This window comes from Dendropsophus ebraccatus, chromosome 12 (assembly GCF_027789765.1).
Source record: "Dendropsophus ebraccatus isolate aDenEbr1 chromosome 12, aDenEbr1.pat, whole genome shotgun sequence".
In the NCBI taxonomy this organism is placed as follows: domain Eukaryota; kingdom Metazoa; phylum Chordata; class Amphibia; order Anura; family Hylidae; genus Dendropsophus; species Dendropsophus ebraccatus.
The window spans coordinates 78,753,097-78,768,853 of record NC_091465.1 but is presented as its reverse complement, the minus strand read 5'-3'; the positions used below and the strand labels follow the sequence as shown (position 1 = coordinate 78,768,853).

General features: G+C 41.8%; 1 protein-coding gene across 1 annotated transcript; it reads right to left on the bottom strand.

The window, feature by feature from the left end:
- Nucleotides 1-261: 261 nt before the first annotated feature.
- Nucleotides 262-6,409, bottom strand: LOC138769760 (phospholipase A2 inhibitor gamma subunit B-like). The gene is made up of 5 exons (XM_069948406.1): nt 6,332-6,409; nt 4,126-4,242; nt 3,851-4,003; nt 2,995-3,144; nt 262-675 (listed from the first exon to the last, which is right to left on the bottom strand). Exons 1-5 carry the CDS (start codon nt 6,381-6,383, stop codon nt 533-535), a joined length of 615 nt encoding a protein of 204 aa, XP_069804507.1. The 5' UTR covers nt 6,384-6,409; the 3' UTR covers nt 262-532.
- Nucleotides 6,410-15,757: the final 9,348 nt, after the last annotated feature.

The window sequence follows — 15,757 nt, the reverse complement described above, 5'->3', positions numbered from 1 at the left end:
CTTTGCCCGGCTGCAAGGGATTATGGGTAACCCCTTGCACCTGCACTTTTGCTGTAATGTCATGTACTATGTGCATCCCATTTTGGACAAACTTTTGAGTGAACATTTTGAAAAATTCAGTTTGTTCCCGAATAAAATTTTTGGCAAAGTTCGAAATAAATCTCAGTTCGGGAAGTTGGGTCCGCTCATTTCTACTATTCAGGAGATATTTGTGCATCAAGCTCAATAATAACAGAATACAATAAGCTTCTAAGGCCTCTGTAGGGATGTCTGTGGGATTTTATTAAGCAGGTGAAGAAATTGAACATTTTGGAGAAATGGAGCTACAAACGATAAAAAAAAGGTTATATCATGGAATTGATCAGTATAGAATCATAAATCTATTTAGATTTAAATAATTAAAAAAAATTGTAGATTTGCTTTAAATTTTGCAGAATTCGCTTCAAATTGTATTAGCAGCAAAGAACATTCCTTGGAATCGGTTCAGCCTTTAGCTCCCATGCAGGGTTTCATTGTAATTTATAGAAAAAGCTCATTTTTCATCTTTTCCTGATTTATCCGTACACTCAAAAATGTGTTCTTTGACTTCTCTGACCCCAACCATGGCGCTTACATCCACTTTACATCCAGCAGTGTTTGTGCATCCTTTTACTGAATAACGTATTAATTCGCCATCTGTAAAAAATAAGTAAATAAATAAATAATAATAATATTAAATAATATTCACAATCAATGACAATTAGGAAACAAGATAAAATGATACATGATATTAATAATATTCACAATCAATGACAATTAGGAAACAAGATAAAATGATACATGATAGATTTTCTTAAAGGCTTAAATGAGAATGCCAGTTTAGAGAGGCTTCACTTCCTGGATAACATGGTGATGTCACTTCCTGGATAACATGGTAATGTCACTTCCTGGATAAAATGGTGATGTCACGACCTGACTCCTAGAGCTGTGTGGGCTGTGCAGCCACACTGGGGGGACACTGAGCAGCCACAGCCCGCACAGCTCTGGGAGTCGGGTCGTGACATCACCATGTTATCCAGGAAGTGACATCACCATGTTATCCAGGAAGTGACATCACCATGTTATCCAGGAAGTGACATCACCATGTGATCCAGAAAGTGACATCACCATGTTATCCAGGAAGTGAAGCCTTGATGCAGTAGTAAGTGCAGGGAAAAAAGCACTTTATAAGCATTTCCCTTATTAAGTGTATATTGGGGATTTGTATAAATTTTGCAGGGCAATACATTACTTTAATTAAAATTTTCGCCGGACTTCTCCTTTAAAAAAAAAAAAAAACGATAGATACGGTTAAGTCTTGATACTGCACTTTACATGCATTTCCCGTAAAGGGTGTATATTGGGGACCTGTATAATTTTTGCAGGGCAATACAATACTTAATAAAAAAAATTTGCCAGACTTCTCCTTTAAGTAGTGTTGTCCGTTAAAAGAAACGGATATGTTTTGATCTGTTTTTTTTTTTTTTCTTTATAATGGAAGTCAATGGAATAACGGATCAAAACGGATGCACACAAATGCATCCATTTTTTTCCCTTCCTTTTTCATCCGTTTTTGCAAAAAAAACGGATTGCAAAAACTCAGCGGGAACCCAGCCTGACTTCTCATGAAAATGTCTCTGTCAAATTATTGATTGCAGTGGGACTCCGTACTGTGACCGGAGATACAGCCAAAGAAAGAGGAAGTTCTCTCTACTCCCCGACCATCCAAAGAGCCAACTTTTTTGCTTGATATCATGAATTACGAGTCTGATTTGATTGACAGCTTGGGAGAGGTACCAGCCATTGTGCTTTATCCCTAGCTATAACTCCAGATCACAGCAGGTCTCCTCAGTGAAAGTGAGATTCTCTCTTAGGGTATGTTCACACCTACCAGATCCGCAGTGGATCTCATGCTGCGGATTCGCAGAGAGATCCACTGCGGATCCGGTACCATTCACCCCAATGATAGCACATACTCGCAGCGGTATTGACATCCCGCTGTGAGTGTGTGCTTTAACCTTCTGCTGCCCGCATCTCCCATCGCCGCCCCCATCAGCCCCGCCGTCTGCATCCCACATCAGCCCCGCATCCCCCATCCCCGCCGGCTGCCGCCAAGAGCATACCTGCTCCTCGGCGTGGCTGCAGTGAGGCTTCCGGCTCCGGTCCCGCTCAGCCGATCAGCGCACGGCAGCACTGATCAGCTGAGCGGTACTGGCGGCGGGGATGGGGGATGCGGGCGGTGGGGCTGATGGGGGCGGCAATGGGAGATGCGGCCAGCGGGACTGCAGGAGGCAGGGACGCGGCAGGGCTGCGGGCGGCAGGGGGTTAAAGCACATACTCACAGCGGGATGTCAATCCCGCTGCGAGTATGTGCTATTATTCAGGTGAATGGTACCGGATCCGCAGTGGATCACGCTGTGAATCCGCAGCATGAGATCTGCTGTGGATCCGGTTGGTCTGAAACTACCGTAAATTAGCTTTTTCTCCACTTGTTGGCTTTTCTAGAACTATCATAGGTGGTTAAATGGGTACTCCAGTGATTCCCCCCCCCCCTTCCCAAATCAACTGGTGTTGGAAAGTTATATAGATTTACAATTTACTTCTATTTAAAAATCTCAAGTCTTCCAGTACTTATCAGCTGCTGTATGTCCTCCAGGAAGTTTTGCATTTTTTTCCCCAAGAGCTGTCCAGAGCAGTAGCAAATCCTCATAGAAAATCTCTACTGCTCTGGACTCCGCTGTTTTTAATAGACATCCAAAAATAACTAACATGATTTTGACGTCCGCCATTTTGTACATTGTGTGCATTGGACAGCCGTCATTCCATTGACTTCGATCCATTGCACTGAAGTCAATTAAATTACGGCATGATGATGTGTGAACATAGCCTTTCATTGATCTCTGAGCTCCTAGTTGCCTCTTCGGTGATTTTTAAACATTACATAATGAGTTTTAGATGAATTTTCTTAAAATTTACCTGGTTTCTCGAGCTCCCCAGCATACGATATACATTTGTCCCTGTCACCCTGGCACTCGATTTCCTCTTCGGATTCACACTCCTCTGTAGTGTTAAATGCAAAGCAGTTTGGACATACAACCCCGTTGGGCTCAACATCAACTTCTGGAACTAAATTATAATTGAGGAAACAATAAGTTGAGATACACGCTAAATAGACAATCAATAATTTCTTTAATTTGTCCTTTAATGTCTTTAATCTCCGCTTTTTTTGCCTAGAAGCTCCTTAGGTAGAAAATCCCCCCATTATGTAGAAATCAACTGTAAATAGAAAAGGTTAAAAAAAAAAAAAAAAAAAGGGTAGAGATCCTCTGTAAATAGAAAAGGTAAAAACAAATCCCCCCCCCCCCATTAGGTAGAAATGCTCTGTAAATAGAAAAGTTAAAGAAAAATCCCCTCTCTGGCGGCTCCATAGAAATGGATACAGCCAAGTATGCTGGAAAAGTGCTTACTTGGGTCTCTCCAGCTCCTCCATAGGAATGAATTGAGCTGCCGGTCTTGTGCCGTACCCACGTCTCTATTCGTAACACAGAAGCCGGGGGCCAATACGGAGACTGCCAGGGGGTTCAGAGGTTGAACCCCTCCTTATCTATTACTTGTCTCCTATCCTGGGATTAGAGGACAAGTTAATTTTATCTTGGATTACCCCTTTAAATGGCATAAGTGACTGATAGGCTTCCCTTTAGATAAGTATATTACGCTCTAAACATCCTTCCATATCTTAACCTGATTTATACTATTTATTTGATCATTACTATAATTTCTATCAGTGTATAATATATGATGTATAATATATGATCTTATTCTCTGTACTTACTTTCATAGGACTCATTGTTACAGAGGTATTCACCGCAGCACTTTGTGTTAATTATTAAAAAGAGTTCATTTTCTCCCTTTGTAAAAGGCAGCCGCTCATCACACTCCCCGGCACCCCGAGCACAACCCTTGCGTATCGAGCGATAGGTTCCATCTGCCAAAATAATTTATTTTTTATTTGATTCACTTTTTAGTTATTTTTTTTTTTTCTTTTTAAAAACACAATGAAGTAAAAAAAAATGCAGAAAAGACAAAAAGACAGAAATTCATACTCACTCATTATATATTGTTCAGACCTTGTTAAACATTGGTCTCCCTCTGGACAGTCTACTTCTTCTACATCACATGTCTCTGAGGTCCTTTCATTACACTTATAGCATTTCAGAGCGCCAGCTAAGAGTAAAATACATGGGAAATTTATAATGTAAACATAATAATTAGAGATGAGCGAATACAATTCTATCGAGATGGTATACGATCGAATATTGCGGTATTCGAAAGCTTCGAATTCAATCAAATAGTGTGGCGAATACGCGGGAAACATTCAAAAGCCCTCCCATCGCAGTTGATGCTTTATTTTAATCCAATCATCATGCAGAGAGGCCGTGAGGGACCCTGGGAATACGCACGCAGCACGAAAACGGCGTCTACCCTCATTGGATGGCTGAACCACATGACCTTGAATCTTAAATACTTGGCTCCCACCTCTCAACCGCAGATGCACTTTCAACCTAGTCAGGGAGAGATCTTGGAGCAGGGAGAGATAGGTTTTAGTAGCGTTTTGGTTAGGCAGGATTACTACAGAACTCAAAAGTCCTTTTCAGGGCTAAGATCCAGCAAAAAAGTCATCTCTTCTCAGTGCTAAGACATACACAGTAGAATCAGCAGCATCAGTAGTAGGTGTATTCATTCCAGTACCCTGTGTGACTCATAGTGTCATAGTGTCCCTGGTGTAGCCCACTAAGGGCACGTTATACATACTGCTCCAGTAGCCCGATAAAGGCACGTGATACATAATATTCTAGTAGCCCACTAAGGGCACGTTATACATACTGTTCCAGTAGCCCACTAAGAGCACGTGATACATACTGTTCCAGTAGCCCACTAAGGGCACATTATACATACTGTTCCAGTAGCCCACTAACATGACGCTCTACAGATGCACATTGCAATCATGTATGTAACGCTGCGCAAGAAATACGAACGAAATGTGTGAACATTGCCATAAATGTTTGCAAATATTTTTCCTTCGCAACTGCGGAGAGTGGCATTATACTGAGATTTTGGGGTGTTGGGTGCACCCAGGCATGCTCCCCCTAATGTCCGAGTGTCATTCCGGAGGTGTTGGCATCGTTTAGGTAGGTTTCATGGGGGACTTGGTGACCTCAAAGTGGTCGAATTTGGATTTCCAAGTGCAGAGATTTTTTTCCCATAGGCTGTAAAGGGATCGAATATTCTTTCGAATTTTAGAAAGTCGAATATTTTACTACTTGCTTATCTCTAATAATAATAATATAAATATCAACAATAATCATAATAATATAAATATAAACAGAAGCAGGAATTACAGTGTAGATCTTGATGGCACCATGGACAACAACACAACTCCAGATAATAAAACCTCTTAAATTTTACCCAAGATGGCCACTATCTAAATGTCCCGATCCACCTTGGGTCATATTAACGCGTCCGTAAAAAAAAAAAAAAAAAAAAAAGAGTACATACGGATCCGCAATCCGCAAATAGTGACTAGCTTATAATTAAGTACCCTTTTTCATTTTTGCAGATTAGCAAAAAATACGGATGCAATACAGATGGAATTTTTCAGAATAGACCCTAAGGGCCCATTCACACTGAACAATAGGCAAAGAATAGACAAGGAATTGAAGAGGAAAGATTTCTGCCTGAAATTTCTCATACAGCTCTGGCAAAAAAAAATAGCAGAATTTGGGTGGAATTCAAGAAGAATTCAAGCAGAATTTAAGCCCCATTGCCTTCTATAGGATTCCTCTAGCGGAATCCACCCAAAGAATTGGCATGTCGATTCTTTGGGCGGAAAGCAGATCTGCGACGAATTCAGCCGTGTGAACAGCAGAGTGGAAATCCCATTGAACTTAATGGAAAATTGCTCTGCACCAATTTTTCAGGCAGAATTTTAAGTGTGGATTCAGCAAGGAAATTGTTCGCTTTTTACTCAGTGTGAATTGGCCCTTATACTTTTGTCATCTGCAACGACAGTACTACAGAGGTTAGTATAAGAATATGTGGGATGCTCCCGATCCATCACCTGCAGATGATGTACTGTAGGTTTAGATAGGGGTTTGAAGGAAAATCACTACTTGACCCCTCAGCTCTTGGCAAACTCCACATAAAATGTTATCTCCAATTTTTAGCATAATATTCATTGCAGTATAATTATCTAGCTATTATAGAAGAATAACAAATGGGTCATAAAATAGACCCTATAATTCACAATACTTACCTATCGGCAGTAAGAAGGAAAGAAGGAAGACGCTTATTACGGCAGGTTTCATATTGCCGATCTTGTACTTCTGAGACTTTTCTATAGAGATAATCTCATATTGGAAGATCAGGATATATACATACAGTAGTGTCAGCGCCTGGGGGGAGCGGGGGGGGGGGGGGGGGGGGGCAGTTATGCAGCATATCATGTTCCTGCTGACAGTTTTAGCCTCTCACAAAATAAACGAATAAATGTTTGTTAGAGCTTATTTGATCAGCTTTAGGGGCTTATTCTTACAATTATCCAAATAAAACGTGATAAAGCACACAACCTGCTCATATGACACTAGAGATGAGTCAATTGTTTAAGAAGAAGTCACATTTGTGACTAAATTAAAAAAAAATCAATTTTGCGTGAATCTGATTTTTTTATTTTTATTTTAAATCTGAGTCCTTTACAATGTATACATGCCTGCAAAGGCCCAGAGACCTGATTTGAATATACTCACCGCACTCCTGGGGTAGCGCCCAGCTTTATAGTGATCACTAGTATGCTGCATTATATTCCTCTGCTGTCTCTTCTGATAATCAAATGGTCACTAGAGACCTACAGGAAAATGCTGGTCTGAGTCTTACAGGAATGAGGAGAGATGAGTATATTCATAACACCCCATAAGAGGAGTAGGATCGCTGTTTTTGTGTTCCTCCGCAGTAAGCAGTGATGCACTATAAATCACCTGCTCCTTCCTGCAGGAGGCATACATGGAGATCAATAATTCTACTACAGGAACACAATCCTATCATTATAAAAAGCATTTTGTGTAATAATGAAGTAATTTGTGTGTGTATATACTGTATCTGTGTGTATGTATGTACTGCATCTGTGTGTGTGTGTGTGTGTGTGTATGTACTGTATCTGTGTGTATGTATATACTTTATGTGTGTATGTCCTGTATTTGTGTGTATATCTATGTACTGTGTTTGTTTGTGTGTGTGTGTGTGTGTGTTCTGTATCTGTGTATACTGTATCTGTGTGTATAATGTACTGTATTTGTGTGTGTGTGTGTGTGTGTGTGTACTGCATGTGTGTGTATGTGTGTTTACTGTATCTGTGTATGTATATACTTTATGTGTGTATGTCCTGTATTTGTGTGTATATCTATGTACTGTGTTTGTTTGTTTGTGTGTGTGTGTGTTCTGTATCTGTGTATGTATATACTCTATCTGTGTGTATAATGTACTGTATTTGTGTGTGTGTGTGTGTGTACTGCATGTGTGTGTATGTGTGTGTTTACTGTATCTGTGTATGTATATACTTTATGTGTGTATGTCCTGTATTTGTGTGTATATCTATGTACTGTGTTTGTTTGTGTGTTCTGTATCTGTGTGTGTGTGTGTTCTGTATCTGTATCTGTGTGTATAATGTACTGTATTTGTATGTATGTGTGTACTGCATCTGTGTGTGTGTGTGTGTACTGTATCTGTGTGTATGTATATACTTTATGTGTGTATGTCCTGTATTTTTGTGTATATCTATGTACTGTGTTTGTTTGTTTGTTTGTGTGTGTGTGTGTGTGTGTGTGTGTGTGTGTTCTGTATCTGTGTATATATATACTGTATCTGTGTGTATAATGTACTGTATTTGTATGTATGTATGTATGTGTGTGTGTAGTCAATTTTCCAAGAGACGCCACTAAGAGCATGGAACATCTGCAGTCATGGCTGGAAGAAAGCCAACTTAGGTTAAGTAAGAACCCCCCCATCCATGTGAGTGCAAGACACAGGATTACATAATGAAGATTGGTGCTTTTTTAGCAAGTCTCAGAAAATGTGCACTGAATAAACAACAATTCAATGGCTGGACTCCAAGACTGACTTTACTTTTATTATCATGAATATGCTGCATGATAAGTTTCCATGAAGTTACAGTTTAGAGCCATCAAATATCACTGAGCTGGAGGCTTTTACAAGTGAAGAACAAAGATTCTAATCAAAAAGTAAGAAGATCTGTTCCATCTGTACAGTCACACGTGTTCTGAGATTTTCATTTTTCATTTGAAAAATAACTTAATTATGTGGGAATAAATATTCGTTGCTGCGTTATGAGGTTTGTTTGTTAATTATTTCCATTATTGTACATCTACATCTCTATAATGTGTTTTGAGATAAGGGGAGTAATTATTTCCGATAAGTGAGTCATGACCAGTGCCTTAAGAGAAACAGATTGCTGAACTCAGGGAGACCAGCCAAATGACAACACTGCCGGCTGCTAGTGAAAGTGCTCAATGCAGTGAAGTCCTAGGTGCATTGCCCACTGGGAAACATGAATATGCAAAAGAGCCAGAATCCTGCTCCACACTGATGAGGGGCAACACCCCAAAACAGCTGTATGTGGATGGTTACCTGGCCTTGGTTTATCCCTTGTCATTACATTGACTTATAGGGCCACTTAATTTGGTGGTTTCCTAACAGGAGATGCCCCTTGGCTGTGTCCTTCCTGGAGGGATGTCTGGCTAGTCCTGTGTTTTGAGACTCTTCAATGAGGCTCCACGGGCTCTTCTTTTGCATATTCATGACCAGTGCCTGGCTTCCTCCAGATATGGTGCTTAGAATTGAGGCCACAAAGTTCAATCCAGGTTTCATTAGAACAGAGAATCTTGTTTCTCACAGTCTGAGATTTCTTTAGGTGCTTTTTTTTACAAGCTCCAGGTGACTTTTATTGAGGAGAGGTGTCAGGTAGGGTATGGGAAAGACACGGAGACAAGTGCAGCCCTAGACTGGCACCCGCCCCAGCTGTCCCTACCTACTTGCCATAAACAGTACTAAGAATTACTGCGGACAACTGGTCGACAAACTTTACACTGATATAAGTGCAACACAATAACAAAACAAGACAAACAAACACAGTATAGAATGGTCAGAAAATACTCAGCAACAGCCGGGCAATGGAGGTACAAAATCAGAATCCAGAAAGCAAGGTCAGGGTACGAAATCCAAAAGGTCAGAACAACAACAATAATCAGTCAGGAGAAAGCTAGGTCAAGGCACAAGGCGCTATCACAGGCACTGGAATGAGACCAGGGGCTGGAATTTATAGTAAACAGGAACCTAGGTGCTGACAGCTAACTGGCTAGGTCAGCTGTCAGTCACCATCAAGGGTACACCTGATGCTGATTGACCGGGGGTGGTAAGGCCCCGGCCGCGGCTATACACAAAAGAAAAGATAAACACAGCAGGCTGGTTGCCGGGGACGCTATCGGCAGGCCCCCGGCAACCAGTTCCGCTCAACAGCAGAGCGTTGTAATGTCAGAGCACGGCCCGAGATCTAAATGTGCAGGGCAACTGCTAAGGACACCGTCGGCGCGCCCCCAGCAACCTTTCCTGCTTGTTACGAAGGACGCCGTTGGCGCTACTCCCAGCCGCGCGCCTTGGCTCCTGACAAGAGGTTTCTTTCTAGCCATTTTGCCATTAAGTCCAGATTGGTGGAGCATTGCAGTGATGGTTGACCTTCTGGAAATTTCTCCTACCTTTAAAGCTCATCCAGACTAACCATTGAATTCTTGGTAATCTCTCTTACCAAGGCCCTTTCCCCCCAATTACTCAGTTTGGTGTTTAGTTTGGTTGTTCCAAAATTCTTCCTTTTATATTTTATTGAGGCCTTTGGGATTTTAAGAGCTTTAAGTGCAGGGGTGCCGATATCCGTGTTAATCAACTGTTTAGCACCCCAGTAGACAGTGTTGACCTGAAGTTACACATTGCCACGGTGTAAAGCAGTGCAGAACAGCGGACAGAGAAGTTGTTAGGGCCGATTCGGCCGATTATCACTCCGTGTAATAAAGACATTTTCAGATTCCCCCATCCGCGATGTGTGAGCAGGCTTCTCTGGCAAACAGACATGGCATGAGCTGCTATCACATGACCACACATCAGCTCAGCTAATGATAGACATCTGTCAGGGATAGAGCATGTGATCAGAAGCCAGGGGTATACCTGTAGGGAGTGCAGAGGTAGATATGTTTTCCTGACACATATGAGAACAGTAATTCAACACTTTCAAGTCTAGATTATTTTCTCTTCTATTTTACAATACAATTGTATTGTATTGACGCCTTTCATTTGATCATTTTTTTTTTTTTCATACATGGTTCACCATGCAGGATCAATAATATTTTACTTACAGTATGTTTTAACATTTCTGTATTTCTTGAAACTATAAGACTGTATTAGTAGAGTTAAAGGGATAGTCTGAACCTTTTATTTTTTATATTGCTGTTGAGGTACAGGTTCATGTTTATCATGTTTAAGCTGCAGTTTAGTTAGCCACGGCAGCTTGCAAACTGCATAGTGTGAACAAGTGTGAGTGGGGTTCTGGCTACTCGTTTGCTTTTTGTGTTACATGTAGGGTGTGTGGCTACCGCCTTTTAGCCATGCATTCCACCCAGCTTCTGTGGGTGTTTTACATAGAGATTAGTTTGTCCTGTATGCCCAGTTTTGTAGACATATAGTCCAAGAGAGGCCATAGCTAAGTATAGGGTCCAACTCTTTGAGGTCTTAACCTTAACATGGCGAGTTGGTACATTCTATTTGATCAAATGGTTTGCTAAGAACTCTAAAAAGGGAACAACAAAGGGGCCATCTATAAGGGGGACTACACAGGGAGTGTATACAATATGGGATGCACAGTGGGGGGCATCTATAAAGGGGGGCTACAGAGAGGGGACATCTATAAGGGGGGGCTACAGAGAGGGGGGCCATATACTATAGGGGATACATAGAGGATGTCATCTACTATAGGGGGACGACACAGAGGGGGGCTTTCTAGGAAAGGCACACAAGGATAGGGGGGCATATACTATAAGGGGGATCACATAGTGTCAGGGCTACCCACTAAATGAGGGCAGATGGAGAAGAAATGAAAAGGAAAGAACTCTGATCAGAGAAGACGTCCCCTGTGAGTCACTGCACTGTAATTTATATGGCGGGCAATCAAAAGTTTGCTATGGGGCCCAGTCATTTCTAGTCACGCCCCTGCCTTTGATGCCACAATTGTTGTTGATCATGTCTATTTAATCTGGTAATTTATTCAATGATACATTCCCTGTCCACATACTGATGGCACATTTACTATTCCGAAGACAATTGTAGATTTAACTCAATAATGACAGAATACAATAAGCTTCTATGATCTCTGCAGGTTTTTATTAAGTATGTTAAGGAAATGTCAAATTCTACAGGAGAGAAATGTAGCTCCGAAACTATAAAGACATATTATGAGATTGATCAGAATTGAATATTGAATCGATCTAGATTTAAAAAAAAAAAAAAAAGAAGAAAAAATCTGCATATTTGCTTTTATTCTGCAGAATTGTCATTTTCAGCTTTATTTACGGCCGACAACATTTCTTGGAATTGGTTCAGCCTATTTTTTTAAGTAAGTTGGATACTACATTAAGAAGCCCGCCTTTTTCTCTGTTATCCGTACACTCATAATTGTTTACATGTAGTATTTTGGGTCCAACAAGTTTCTTTATGTCTATGTTGCATCCTGCTGGAGGGACACATCCTGTTACTGAGTAATGCTGCGTTTACACGTAACGATTATCGTACGAATTTGTGCGATAACGATCGAATTCGAACGATAATCGTACGTGTAAACGCAGCGAACGATCGAACGACGCACGATAAATCGTACATCGTGATCTTTCATCAGGTCAGCAAATCGTCGTTCATCGTACGCAACAGTCGTTCGCCGATTTAACCAATGTGTGAGATAGGCTTAAACGATCGCAGTGCGAATATTCGTACGATATATCGTACCATCTAAACGCTGATCGTTATAAAAAAAAATCGTAAATCCGACATCGCTAATCGTACGATCGGGCCAATAATCGTTACGTGTAAACGCAGCTTAAGTTACCGATTGGCCTGTAAGACAAATAAATAAGCAAATAAAAACAGAAACAAATAAAAAAAATTACAATTAACCCTTAGGGGACACAGCTACGTTTGGTGTTTATGACACGACCAAATTTTTCAAATATGACATGTGTCACTTTATATATTGATAACTCTGGAATGCTTTTACCGATCCTTGTGGTCCCAAGATTGTTTTTTTGTGACATGTTCCACTTTATGTTAGTGGTATATTTGGGCCACTACCTTTAAGTTTTTTTGTGAAAAACTCCAAAATGTTGTGAAAAATTGAAAAAAATTGCATTTCTCTAATTTTGAAAGTCTCTGCTAATAAGAAAGATAGTTATACTATATAAATTATTGACTAATTCATATCTAGAACATGTCTACTTTATGTTGGCAGCATTTGGTGAGCATGCTTTAACTTTTTTAGGATTTTAGAGGCCGTGATTGTTTAGTAGCAATTTTCTAAATTTTTGTGAAAATTTAAACTGGGATTTCTTTAGGGACCAGTTTAGTTTTGAAGCATATTCTAGAGGCCTGTATACTACAAACCCCCATAATTCACCCCATTTTGAACTCTTCACCCTTTGAAGTATTCAAATTGACATTTAAAACAGTTTTTAACCCTTTAGGCATTTCAGAGGAATAACTGCAAAGTAAGTGTGAAAAGTAAAAATTTCCATTTTCTTGGCAGACATTCCAATTCAATCCTATTTCTTTTATACCGCACAGCTATAAAAAGTAAAATACAATAAAACATTTATTCCTCTGAATCTGCAGTTTTTACAAATACCCCATTTGTGGGTGTAAACTGTTGTGCAGGCGCTCAGAAGAGAAGGAGCACCCTTTAAATTTTGGAGTGGGGATTTGGCTGCAATAAATATAGGAGACCATGTTACAGTTACAGAGCCCCCCTAGTGCCGAGACAGTGGGAACCCTCCATAAGTGACCCCATTTTGAAAACTACACCCCTTAAAGAATGTAACAAGGGGTACAGTGGGCATGTGGACCCTACAGGTTTTTCACAGTTTTTTGCAAAAGTGGGCAGTGAAAATGAAAAATCAAATTTTTCACACTTATACATTGATGAAACCTCAAATTTTTCAAATTTCAAAAAGCTTGGAGGAGAAAAAGCCCCCCAATATTTGTAAAGCAATCTCTACTGAGCACAGAAATACCCCATTTGTGAACATAGAGTATTGTGTGGGCGTACAACAGGGCTCAGAAGAGAAGGAGCACCTATGTCTGTGTGTGCACAGACGTTTACTGACACTTACTAATGGACACTGACTGACGGTTACTGACACTGACTGACGGTTACTGACACTTACTAATGGACACTGAATTACGGTTACTGACACTTACTAATGGACACTGACTGACAGTTACTGACACTTACTAATGGACACTGACTGACGGTTACTGACACTGACTGACGGTTACTGATACTTACTAACGGACGCTGACTGACACTGATGTTTACTAACGGACACTGACTGACACTGACGCTTACTAATGGACACTGACTGACACTGACGCTTACTAACGGACACTGACTGACACTGACGCTTACTAATGGACGCTGACTGACACTGACGCTTACTAACGGACACTGACTGACACTGACGCTTACTAATGGGCGCTGACTGACGCTAACGATTACTAACGGATATAGACTGACACTGACGCTTACTAATGGACACTGACTGACGCTTACTAACAGACGCTGACGGACGCTTACTAACGGACGCTGACTGACGCTTACTAACGGACGATGACTGACACTAACGGACGCTAACTGACGCTTACTAACGGACGATGACTGACTCTTACTAACGGACGCTGACTGACGCTTACTAACGGACGCTGACTGACGCTTACTAACAGATGCTGACTCACGCTTACTAGCGGACGCTGACTGACGCTTACTAATGGACACTGACTGACGGACGCTAACTAAGATCTCCCTTATTACTGGGAGATCACAGGGGAGGGGGTACTTTTTATTATATGTGTGTGTGTGTGTGTTTTTTACAGTATATGGATGCAGGCTCTGATCTTCTCACAAAGTGAGTGATCAAAGCCTGCATCCATGCTCTGCCACGATCAAATACTGTGATTGGCAGCTCTGATCACAGGGCTGCCAATCACAGTATATAGCAGCATGTACCAGCGTCATCACACAGACGCTGGTACATGCTGCTGCAGCACTGGCTCCCCGTTCCCTGAACTCACTCTAAGCTCCGGGATCCGGGGAGCCAGTGCTGCCAGGAGGAGGGGGAAAGAGACATCTCCTGTGACCCCCTCCGGTGGCGGCGGCAGCGGCGGCGGCTGTAGCGGCGATCCGGGGGGGGATCATGCTGCAGCAGGAGGGCGTCATAGCAGAGATTGCATCTGCTGTGACCCTCCAGCACATCGGCGGCGGGATGGCCCGGGCGACACATCAGCGGGGGGGGGGGGGGCAGACATGGCAGGGGGGGGGGGGGGTTGGGCGGGCGGGACATCAGCAGACACGGCAGGGGGGGCGGGACGGATCGGCAGCAGCTTCCCCCGGATCCCGGAACTCGTCAGAGACTGGGACCCGGGGGTTTACTGCTCGCTTTACCGGTATCAGTGGATCGTTACCGATCCACTGATGCTGGTGATTGGCTGTGCTGGACCCCTTCAAAGGGTCCAGGGGCAGCTACACTAAACTGTCAGCTATCAGCTGACAGTTTAGTTTCGGCTCCCGGTCACTGTTTGTGTAAACAGTGAGCACCGGGAGCCGGGAAGTTATAGTACGTCCTGGTGCGGAAAGTAACCTCCTGCCAGGACGTACTATAACGTCCTAGTGCGTCTATGGGTTAAAGGGGTACTCCAGCAACAAAATAAAAATAAATAAAAATCTTTCAAATCAACTGATCTCACAAAGTTATTGTATATAGATTTGTCATTTACTTAAGTCAAATCTTAAGTCTTCAAGAAATTATCAGCTTCTGTACCTCCTGCAGGACGTGGTGTATTCTTTCCAGTCTGAAACAGTGCTCTCTACTGCCCCCTATGTCCATGTCAGGAACTGTCAAGAGAAGAAGAGGTTCTCTATGCTCTGATTTGCTACTCCTCTGGACAGTTCCTGTTTTTGGCAGCAGAGCACTGCGTCAGACTGGAAAGAATACTCTACTTCCTGCAGGACATACAGCAAGTGATAAGTACTGTAAGACTTGAAATTTTTAAATAAAAGTAAATTACAAATCTTTTTTTTAATTTTTTATTTAATTTAATTTATTTTCCATAAAAAACAATACAAGTAACTTCTCCTCGCAGGGAGTACAATACCTTATTAAACCAAAATACAGTAACACTTCAGTCCCCCTGTCCCTAGCCAATTCCTGGTCTGAGTGGCAACTTGGGACATGACGTGTACGGAGCACCGCTACAGCTTCTGACTGGCGGAGCGGGTCTTAAACATCAATCCCCAAATCCCCTCTCTAGATCATGAAGTGACCGGGAACCAGTGGACCTGAGCGGAGGACAGTGGACAACATCGCTG

What these genes read in the sequence shown, in the direction of transcription:
- LOC138769760 (XM_069948406.1), bottom strand. Translation starts at nt 6,383, where the DNA reads ATGAAACCTGCCGTAATAAGCGTCTTCCTTCTTTCCTTCTTACTGCCG. An exon ending in TTCCTTCTTACTGCCGATAG is followed by an intron (nt 4,243 to 6,331) that starts GTAAGTATTGTG and finishes TTTTACTCTTAG; the next exon opens with CTGGCGCTCTGAAATGCTAT. An exon ending in GTCTGAACAATATATAATGA is followed by an intron (nt 4,004 to 4,125) that starts GTGAGTATGAAT and finishes TTATTTTGGCAG; the next exon opens with ATGGAACCTATCGCTCGATA.